An 11,598-nucleotide genomic window follows, 5' to 3' on the forward strand; every position below is an offset into this window, starting at 1 on the left:
TCGGGATGCTAATATATAATTAATATTTTTTATACCATATTGTTAAGATAACTTTCAATACACACTTGGAGAAACCGAGCTTAACAGCTCAAGAAGCAAGGATATAGTAATGTGGAGGTGGGGTTTGTTATAACAGTAAAGGCCAAATACAAATCTCAGTTGGACATAAAAAAAAATTATTTGACCGTGACGGTGTCTTATCTTGGGATAGAAAGTTATAATAGGACACTTTTGCACATGATCTTTGATGCCATGAGCACTGTTCACATGTCTACGCTTTTCATAATTTGAATAATGTACTCAAATTATTTATAGAAAATAATAAAAATAAATAAAGATAACAGCAAATTTGGATCTTTCCTAAACTTGCTAACTGCTTGAGAAATTGTGATGTTAAATTAAAAAACTTCGTGCAACTCTATACCTGCCATCTGTCTCAATAGCTCAATAATGTAGTTCGAGATGACAAATGCATTGCCTGTCAATTTAATTATACGTCCTTCTAATCACCAAATTTCTCCTTGTGGACTTTTGGAAAAGCTAAGGATTTACCTTTCTTTAAATGCTTTATTTTTTAATCAGCTGTTAAAAAGGTAATTTGGTACTTTGTTATTAACTGTCAACACACAGAATTTTTATATTATCTGGTTAAAACATACTTTTCTGATGCTAAGCTCTTTGCTAATGCAAAACTTTTGTGGAATTGGGTTGCACTTCTCTTAACGTATATTCAATTACTCAAATTGGCTGTGTTTTTAGCATTGCTTTTTACATCTTGGTATGAGAGGAAAGAGATAGAAAGAAATGAATCTATTGGCAAAAGAGAGAACTAATCCCACTGAAGGACTGTTAAGAGGTTTTTTTGATAACAATACATAATAGTGAAACAGAGGAAGTATGCAGACAAATAATAGGTGATGATTAAATCTCTATGTTCTTTTTCTGTTGGTAAGATTGTGAGCTTTAATGTCTGTTTGCTTTGTCTTCTAGTAATAGGATGTTATGGAATGCTAGTTATGCTACAATTGCTGCTATTTTGCTCTTTTCATACCTAGGTACTTGGTGATATATGGCCTTTAACTAATTGTCTGACACCCGTTGAAATCAACTTGGATGCTCTTTTTATTTAAAACTTTCTTAAAACTTTGAAGATTAATAAGTTTCTGTGAATAGGCTATGACAATGGTGAAGAAACAAACATAAAACAAAGTGCAAAGAAAACATTAAAAACAGAGCACAACAATGGAGAAGACAAAACATAAGAAATATGAGGTATTTATGGATACCTCCCCTTAAAACAAGTATCTTATCATTAACATACTCAACAATACATTAATGACTCACCTTACAAGCTTCAAGAACAGCCTTTCAAAGCAAAGATTGATCTCTCTCAAATGCCCTAATACAATGGGAGTGAACTCTCTTGGCTAAAACCCTAATTAACTCTTAGTATTAGGCTCTCTCTTAAACCCTAATGATCTCCCAAGATCTCTTATATAGTCCCATGACATATTGGAGACTCTAGGACTAAGCCTTTAAAAAGCCCACAAAACCGAAACTATAAAACAGAAACTAACGCATGATTGTGCTGCTAGCCGCTCAACCCGAACAGCTCTAGCTCGACCTGTCAAGCCTCACTTCAGAGTCTTCTGTTTTGTAGTTTTTGCTAGGCTCGATCGAGCCATGGTGCTCGACCTGTCGAGCAGCCTTGACATTCTCCCAATCTTCGTACCTTTCCATCATTGAGGCACTCCAAACCACCCTCATCAATTACTTCATTGATTGACCCAAAGCCCTCATACTTCCTTACACTCACAACATCGTTCTCAAACGTGCAAGCCAAGGAATAAACAACGAGGTGATCGAACTCACCTCTATCAAGATGAGATTTGGTGCTTGACTCAATGTGTAAATTCATTTCAAAAAAAAAGTAAAATTTCTCAAATCGCAATTTTTTGCTGTTAAAACTCATTTGTGCTAAATGGAGTCAGAAGTCAGAATTCTCGTGTGAAAAACATCTAATTTCTCTATTTTATCTATTTTACCAAAATGAAAATTTCATAAATTTCTTCACTGCGACAATTTTTTTGATAAAATTTAACCTTATTTACCTAATATTTTTTTTTTACTAAAAAGGTATTGTAATATTTATAGAAGAATGTTTTTAACCCTCAAAATTGGTTTGAATTTTCATGTTAATGATACCAATACCCCTCATTATAACCCCTCTCTTGAACTTGTTTTGGAACTTGGGCTATTCAAAACATTCCATATGCAAATATAAAGGGTCTTTTAATTTAGTTCAACTCGGTTGAGTTGAATTCATTCGATTTAATGATTTTAGTCCTAGAGAACAACCCTAAGTTAAAATTTTTTGGCTTATTTGGCTAAAAAATTGTTAGTTCGAGTTGTTAGCTGAGCTATTAGTTGGTTTGATCAGTTGAAAGTTTTGGCTGATTAGTTGGTTGTTTAAGCAAACTGTTTAAGTTAGTTAAGCAAATATTTGGTAAAAATTATTTATTGTTTGTTAGATGTTTGTTAGAGAAAAAATTTGTTAAAAACCAAAAGTGATTAGCCAATGAAATAAATTGTTTTACCAAAAAGCTAAATATCAAATGTCAAAAAGCAATCGCTAAGCTAATTGCAAAACAACCTTTATTTATGTAATTTATCATTTGTGAGTGTATCATGTAGTATTATTACTTCCTTGGTTTCACTATGCTTGTTACATTTTGACTTTTTACGCAATTTAATGTGTTATTTTAATTATTTCTACATTGAACAATATACATCTAAAAATTGTTAAAACTTAATATTATGAAAGTATGTAATTAGCGTATTAGACGATTCAAACAAGATTCCACTTGACTACATTTTTTTTTCCACATTAGTTGTAATATATAAAACAAGTTTGAACATTGAATAGTGTTAAAAATAATATGTAGGCATATTTTTCAACATTGATTGTTTATGGATTCATAGAATAATGTTAAACATTAAACCAGCTTTAAACTTACATGAAAAGTGCAAACTAAAGTATTATGTGAACCCACATAACGTATCACCTCGTGATGTTTCATGCAACTCACTCGTAATATTTAATGAAGGTACAATAATCCATACTACTTTAATTGGGTATATGGATGATTCCCATGATTACTGTTTTACTGTTGCATATAGAAGTACATAATACATTGCTTCAAGTAGTGAGTTTAAACTTTCTGCAATGCGTGCCATCATTTTATTGCTGGAGTAAATCCTTCAATAAGAATATTCTAATAGACCTGTACGATAGTTATGAAGGATGCTTTTATCGTGGAAATGTATGATTGGACGAATAGTTATCTTCTATTCTTAATTCAAGTATGCACAATCCACAGAAGTTTTAATTTTTTAATTGGGATTTTTAACAAACCCTAATTGGCTTTGTTCCAGCAACTTCGTCAACCATGGTTTTTCTTTTTGTTGCTTTCTTATTACTACTTTTATGCTGGAGTGTGTTTAGAGTGAACGTTATCCCATTATTTATAGATAGTACATAATAAGAATATCATTTTTTCTAAATTTGGATTAATTCTTGTATCTAGGTCTTTAATTTTTTATTGAACCACTGTCTTTTTTATCTAAAAGAAAATAAAAAATATGTATCTTAAAATATTAGACCGATATTAAGGATGATAGTTGCTTATGAAATATTGGAGTAAAGAAAATTGCTAAGTCTATTATCTCTAATCATCATCATTGTCATACCCAGTGTATCCCAGTCATAGAATTAGTTATGATTAGGGTCTGGAGAGAAAAGGACGGCAACAACTCATATCCATAAAGAAGAGTGCGGCCAAAGAATCCCTCAATTCGAGAAAGATCCACAAATAAATTCTTAGAAAAAGAAAAAAAAAGGTCTCAGACAAAAACACACCTATAGATAAACAAGACATAAAATAACTAGAAACTAGGCAAAGTATCAGTAGTCTATTATCCCTAATGTTTTCGGTAAGTCCATTGACTATTTTGAGGGCGAGTCAGAATTTGATCAGAATGTTAAATAATAGATTGTCGTTATGTTTTAACTTTGATGTAACATTAAAAACGTATTTGTTTTAGGAGATTAAAAAGAGCGGAAAGAGTTGCATCACCTCCCACTCTTTTCTGAAGGATAATCAAATAAATGAAAATTTGAATGCATACTTTTGATAACAATTAGTTTTTTTAGTTTAATATTGTTGGAGGTGTTAATCACTTTTATATCTACTCTTGTACCGGTAATGGTCCTAATCATTTTTACTTTTAATCATGGCATGAGTTGATTATTATTGATTTGTTTGCAAAACCAACCTTATTAAAGTGCAAGGACTAGGGATCTTAGTGTTTCAAATTCAAAGATAAATTAGATGGTTTGTCGTCTTTTAAGGTTTTATCACTCAGACTCTTTATTTATCTCAAGATCTTGTGGAGGATTTTCGTTATTCCATCATGGATATGGCTGGACATTTAACAATTTAGCAGAGTTCAGCACTTAGACACTATTTACACCAAAAATAGTGTATTCTTCATGAGTCCGACACTCAGACACAAACCGTAATGGATATGAGTTCTCTAGTTTGGGCAAGAGAGCTTTTAGGTTATTAGGGAGGCCACGTCTTTTTGAATTGGATGTTATATGACTGCAAGATGCATTAGTCTTATTTCAGTTCTATAACTGCATTGAGTTGTTTTATGCCAATCCCAGTTCTTTTTGAGTTTGCAATTAGTTCTAACACTTAAACTAAAACTAAGCTAGATGTGTAGAGCTTGTCAGCTTGGGGTTCATCTTACAAGGAGAGATGTCAGGTCATAACCTACCTTGCAAAAGTGATGAAAAACTGTTATTGATTGGATAATCAATGAGTTGATAGTCAATAGTCATTTTTTTCAATTAAGGATTTCGGACATGATTATTTGAAGCCTTAAATAATGTATTTAATTTTACATCCAATGGAAATAACTTCGTAGAGGCCGGAGTTACTTAATGATATTAAAGTAATGTAATATTATTGTAGCGAATATGATGCAAATAAATTTTATAGTGATTTAGAATATGATTATGATTTTATAAGAATTTTGTAGTAAGTGGTGATGAATCAAATTCATGCTACAAGGCATAAAGCGAAATCGATTATTAGATTGAACTATGATTATTTTGTAGTTTAAATACTAAACAATAGTACACCCTTGCTCTAGCAATATCTGACGAACACTATTATGAAACTTACTCCTATTATTTTTTGTCCTTTTTCTATATGTAATAGTAACCAATTTTGTTTGAAATGAATTGTAATTTAAATTTGTTACTCTTATTTGTCGTCATTGTTTAAAAAGCAACCCAATTAAATCATAGCAATTTTTATTTGTTACTTTACTTCCACGTTTGCGATTGGTAGCATAGCTTTTTCCTTTAGATTTTTTTCAATGATTAGAGGTATTAATTATCAATGAGACAGATTTGTTCCTTAATTATATGACTTGTTTGATAATTAGTGTTAAATAGTGGTTATGATTATGAAATTTTTATCTATTTTAGTTAAAAAAATAGTATTATATAGTAATAAAAAGTTATGGAAAAAATACATAATTATAAATGAGAATTTCATCACTATAAAAATAACATAACACATAAAAAAATTAAACGTCATTAAAATATCTTAAAACATCTAAAATAGAAAGCTGGTCATATTTTTTTCGAATATAGTCAACTTTTTTACATGCAATAACTTTGTTGCTAATTAGATAAGCATCAGGAGTAAATAGTATAGTACGATTGAAATAAATTAATTAGGGGAGAGGAGAGTTGGAGAAAAGCAATTGGAAGAGGATCTTACCCGTTTTGAAAGCCATGTAATCAAATATTGAAACCAAAAGGTCTTTAGAAAAGCGTCATTTGACGCTGAGCGGGATCAACTACGTGTCTTTTCCAGCTTTAATGACAGCTCATGTTAATTGTGAATCCTCAAACCATGCTATCTTTTTTGTGTGTATGCATTTGATGCGTATCATTTCATGGCTATTAACTTAATTATATACTCCCATTAGTGTATACTATCTTGTAAATAGGAGTACATACGAAAAATAATCGAATAAGGAATCAATAACTAAGAAATGATATGAAACCAATAAAAAAAGTTAGACTTAATAAAAAAAAAAAAAAGGTTTAGTTTAAGAATATAAGTTCAAAATAATAATGCAAATAAATTGATAGGGAAAAAGAGTTTTGTTTAGTTAAAATAAGTTAAATTCAAAGTAATTAATTTTAAGTTAAAATTACGGTAAAAAACAGTAGTTGTGAAGAAGAAAAATAATAGAAAATTAGATAATGAAAACAGTTTATCTATACAAAAGTAAAGCGATAAAAGTGATACTCTTTCTTATTCATCTTAAGTGTTTTATTTATTTTATGCACTCTCTCCAATGCACTTATTCAATCCTTAGTATATTTAATTATGCATAATTAAAAATTTTAAAAAATTCATATTAATAAAATTTACATTAAAGCGTATCAAACAAGATCTCACATGACTATATATTAACTCATAGATTAATAATAAAATACAATTTAAAAGTGATGGATGAATAGTGTCTCAAAAGTAAATAGGACATCTAAGACAAGAAAATAAGTTAAAATTTTTAACTATTTCTTATTAATAATTTGCTATCAATCCCATACTTACGGGTATGGATAAAGAGATATTGATAAATCTACTACATATTATCTATGTCACGTTTGTGAATGTTCCAATTATTATGTGGAAAAATACAATTTGCTGCTTGAATGATTAATTTAGTAAACTTAAGTATATAATTATGAGAAAGATTAATTGAATGATTATAGAGCCTAAAATTTCTCCCAAGAGAAGGGACACGTTGCCTATGTTATAAACTGAGGACGGCACCGAATCTTGTTGACTTCCTCTTGTTGTCTGTCAGCTTCAATTCCTTTATATACCGCTTCTCTTGTACCCCTTATACGGACCCTACAACATTTTTGATCCTCCACATTTTATTTATTTTCTCTTTAAGCCTCAATCCTCTCTTTCTTTACTCTTTTCTCTCTGAAAAAGCTGTTATTTGTAAGACATACACTTAATAACTTTTGACACACAATTAGTAACTTTTAAGGACATACAATTATCAATTATCATCATTACAATAATCATGGGAAGAGCTCCTTGTTGTGATAAAAATGGTTTGAAAAAAGGTCCTTGGACTCCTGAAGAAGACCAAAAGCTTGTTGATTATATCCAAAAGCATGGTTATGGTAATTGGAGAACTCTTCCTAAGAATGCTGGTAAGTTGTTCATTTTATAAGTTTTCCGTAGCATTTATTTTCCTTTTTCTCCTTTAGATTTCAAAGTATTTTGTGGATATGGTCCAGTTAATCTTCCTTTTCCTTTGAGACTGCAATAAGAATAAGTTTGCACTATCATATAGAAGTAGAGAGGCAAACTCAGAGACATACTACGTACGACTTAAAACTTTGGTATTTGGCATTTTTCGAGCTCTTATTCAATAAACTATGGTTGAAATTTATAAAATTGAATTGGCTGTATTTGTTGATTGAGTATGTAACATATATCAGATAGCATTGTTATTTCAAGTTTTTAGTTGATTTAGTTTCTAAAAATAGAGTCAATTTCCAAAAGTAATAAATATGTGGGATTTGTCGATGTATTTTGAGTATGAAACACTTCCACCAAGATATTATATTATTGGTCGATGCATATGAACTAAACTGGGCTTCCTTATGATGTTGTATGTAGGACTTCAAAGATGTGGGAAGAGCTGCCGACTACGGTGGACGAACTATCTCCGACCAGACATAAAGAGAGGAAGATTTTCCTTTGAAGAAGAAGAGACTATAATTCAACTTCACAGCATTTTGGGGAACAAGTAAGTTTTTTCTTCTTTTGAACTAAAAATAACACTGTAGTTTGGATTTTTGTCAAATTTGTTTTCTAAGATTTCTGGTGGGATGTCATTGTAATTTGCTATTACAAGGATGTCATTAACTTCACCTAAACAAAGCTACTCAAGACATTAAAATGATGATGATGTTGATGAAGAGGTGGATATAATTAATCATGCACAGAAAAATCCATTTAGTGTAACCATCAATACAATGATACTGTTGATTTTCTTTGGTCTAATTTTGCTTCTTTCTTTGACTGTCAAACAGATGGTCGGCTATTGCTGCTCGTTTACCGGGACGAACAGATAATGAAATTAAGAATTATTGGAACACTCACATTAGAAAAAGATTACTCCGGATGGGAATCGATCCTGTGACTCACAGCCCTCGCCTTGACTTATTAGATCTCTCTTCCATTTTGGGTAACTCATCTTTTTATAATAACCCAATATCCTCATCACAACCTTCCCAAATGAACATGTCTAGGATACTTGGATTACAACCTTACCTTAACCCTGAGCTTCTAAAAATAGCAACCTCACTTATATCAAATCAACCACAAAACTCTAATTCTAATGCCCTAATCCATGATTTTCAAGGAAATGATTATAACCCTGTTTTACAAACTACTCAACTTCAAACCCCAATTCCACATCCTCTCCCTACCTGTACTACAATGACAACTTCTACTACTGCTACTACTACTGCTACTGATATTGCTCGTTTTTCAGTACCATTTTACGATGAACCTCAATTGATACACCCAAATTTCGAACAATATCCTACAAATATTCCTCAATTTGATTCTCAAACCTTGGATCAATGGCAAGACCATAATGATTTATCCATGCCAGAAAATTTGGTTAATATGCAGCCTTCAAGTTATGGCTACTATGACTCACATCAGACTTTAATGGGTCCTTCACTATCAAATGATTCAACATTTCAATCAAATATTAGTGGACATAATCAAAGCATGTTGAGTTATACACAATCAGTAATGTCAACTCCATCTTCAAGCCCTACACCTTTGAATTCGAGTTCGAATTCAACAACATATATTAAAAGCAACAGTGGAACAGAAGATGAAAGAGAAAGCTATTGCAGTGATTTTATTAAGTTTGAAATCCCAGGTTTTCTTGATGCTAATCAGTTTTTGTTAGCTCAAGTAAACTAATTAATCATTAAGTGATTGATTATTTACTCAAATCGTTTTTTTTAGATTATAGTTTTTTTCCTTATGCATTAATTAACATGTTTAATAATTTTTTTGTAAACATATGTATAATTATATGAAAATTTAAGTGTATCTTTCATAAGGATTATGGACTTTCATCATCAAATCTCACTTTATTTTTCCTTCTTTGGAAGTTTCCTATGATTGGATAGCTTTTGATATTGATGGTTTCTTCTCTTAGTTTACTTACTGGTTAATATTTTTCTACACCTAAAGTATGATATATTTTCTTGAAATTAGATAATCAACAAACGCAGTTGATGTTGAATATGTAGCTACAAATATAGTGATGTGTCCACCATCTAATACATTATAAAAGCTTTCATTTCAAAAATATGTAATTTTCTGCATCAAATAAAAAAAATCACACTATTAAATATTCTACTTTTTATTCGTAAATCATAATTATAAAATGTGAATGCTTAAATTAACTTTGTAAAATGAATTATTTAATTGATAATCGTTTTATACATCATTTGTTTTTTTACTCCATTGTATTCAAGTGTAAAAGGATTTCCTTTGATTTTTTAATTGTTGTTAGTTTTTTTTTTAAGCTATCTAATGCACAATTTAATTTTTAATATCAACTTAAAATTATTAAAAGTTAATATTACGAAAATATATATTTAGACAAATTTAATAAGCTTTCACTTGAACATTTTTACATTATACATAAACAATTCAAGTTTATGCAAAACATAATAAGTTTTATGAACAACAGTTGCTATAGTAATTATAACAATTACTTCCTCCATTTTCTAATGTTCTTCCTGTTTAGAATATTCTATTTTAGAAAAAATAATTTGAATAAGATTTTTAAGACATATATAGATTATAAAATATATTCATGTGAGATCTCGTTAGATTTGACTTAATGTATACTTTTTAATCATATATTTTTTATAATTTTTTATAATGTCTATTTAGAGATATTAAGATTCAAAAGTTACTTTAAAAACTATGAAAAAATAAATAGGGAGAACAAAAAGAATGGGCGAGTAGGGAGGTAGTCTTATAAATTATGATGAAAAAAATAATAATTGTTTGACCTACTATGATGCATTATGTGTACACAACTGTGCACGCAAATAATTATTAAATAGTGAATCCATAAATCATGTCGCCTAATCTCCAGCTAGCTAACCTAATATGGAATTCTTTAAGTGTAAACAACCTATAAAAAGCAAGAACATATCCAAGATGCACATTTTTAATTATTATGACTTTCCTACAAAGGTGTATTATGTTTAATTATTGGCAACACAGCTACCATAATTAGGAAGGTCTTTTTTTAAATTTATTTTGTGGATAATATTTTTTTTTTCTTCTTTCACTGTTTTATATTATTAGGTAGGATGACAAAATGAAGAGTTTTATAAGTATCGAATATACCGTATTCTAAAAGTAATATTTACTTTCTAACACAAAAAAGTAATTTTTTTCATTTACTTTTTTTTTAATTAATCATATAAAGTTAAATATCGTTATAATAAGAATAATTTGCAAATTATGGCCTTAAAGTTTAGGCCTTTACAACCTCAATTTTTTTTTTTTACAATTTACAGCCATTAAAATATCAATATCTACAACATTCAAGTTAAATCACAGGAATCCAACCACTTAATCAAAAATTCGACCAAAAATTCATAGAGTTAATTAGCTATTTGCTTTTGAATTCAAATTCGGACAAAAATCAATTAGTTTAAGTGAGAAGTAATAAATTTAATGATATTTATGCTTGGTGAATTAGATACTCTTTTCGTTTTACAAGTTTTACAATGTTGATTACGTTTGATATCAACCACAATATAATTAATAAAAGTACTTATGGGATGCTATACTCCATGCATGTTCTATAACTAAAAACAGAAATAAGATATTAATTTTGGTATGAGATTTATTAAAATCTGATTTAAGTATTTAAGTAAGTAATAATTAAAGAATTTTTAATCGTTCTTATAACCCGCCATTAAATTTATGAAGTAATAAAATTAATTAATTTATTTTTTTAACCAATTAGAAAAACTTTTCATAAAATAAAAAATAAGATTTCAAGCAAACACTCAAAATGAAATAAGTAAACATTGTGAAATACAGTGAGTAGTTTATTTGTGCTGGAATTCAAAGATCAATTTTGAGACAAATTCGGTCACGATTCAATTTGTATTTGTGAGTACTCTGTTTCGGTGATGAAACGAGGAAGTGCAAAAGACACTCAAAATACCTGGAGATAAGTAGAAGTGTGATCAAGAGAAGCGACTCGTGAGAGGAAGTGACCTGAATTCCTGCAACACAACACGTTAGCCTTGTCCGGGGGTGATCTCCCGGAAAACCCCTCCGACGCTCAAGTTAGAACGTAGATCGGAAATTAATGAATGACAAATTGTAGAATGAATGTAATAAGGTCGGGATTGGGATT

General features: G+C 29.8%; 1 protein-coding gene across 1 annotated transcript; it reads left to right on the forward strand.

The window, feature by feature from the left end:
• The first annotated feature begins 6,286 nt into the window (after window positions 1-6,286).
• On the forward strand, window positions 6,287-9,285 carry LOC130815479 (transcription factor MYB102-like). The gene is made up of 3 exons (XM_057681963.1): window positions 6,287-7,321; window positions 7,794-7,923; window positions 8,210-9,285. The coding sequence occupies exons 1-3, from the start codon at window positions 7,189-7,191 to the stop codon at window positions 9,117-9,119; spliced, it is 1,173 nt and encodes a 390-aa protein (XP_057537946.1). The 5' UTR covers window positions 6,287-7,188; the 3' UTR covers window positions 9,120-9,285.
• The last annotated feature ends 2,313 nt before the right edge of the window (window positions 9,286-11,598 follow it).

This window comes from Amaranthus tricolor, chromosome 6 (assembly GCF_026212465.1).
Source record: "Amaranthus tricolor cultivar Red isolate AtriRed21 chromosome 6, ASM2621246v1, whole genome shotgun sequence".
Classification (NCBI taxonomy): Eukaryota; Viridiplantae; Streptophyta; class Magnoliopsida; order Caryophyllales; family Amaranthaceae; genus Amaranthus; species Amaranthus tricolor.

What these genes read in the sequence shown, in the direction of transcription:
- LOC130815479 (XM_057681963.1), top strand. Translation starts at nt 7,189, where the DNA reads ATGGGAAGAGCTCCTTGTTGTGATAAAAATGGTTTGAAAAAAGGTCCT. An exon ending in AACTCTTCCTAAGAATGCTG is followed by an intron (nt 7,322 to 7,793) that starts GTAAGTTGTTCA and finishes TGTTGTATGTAG; the next exon opens with GACTTCAAAGATGTGGGAAG. An exon ending in CACAGCATTTTGGGGAACAA is followed by an intron (nt 7,924 to 8,209) that starts GTAAGTTTTTTC and finishes ACTGTCAAACAG; the next exon opens with ATGGTCGGCTATTGCTGCTC.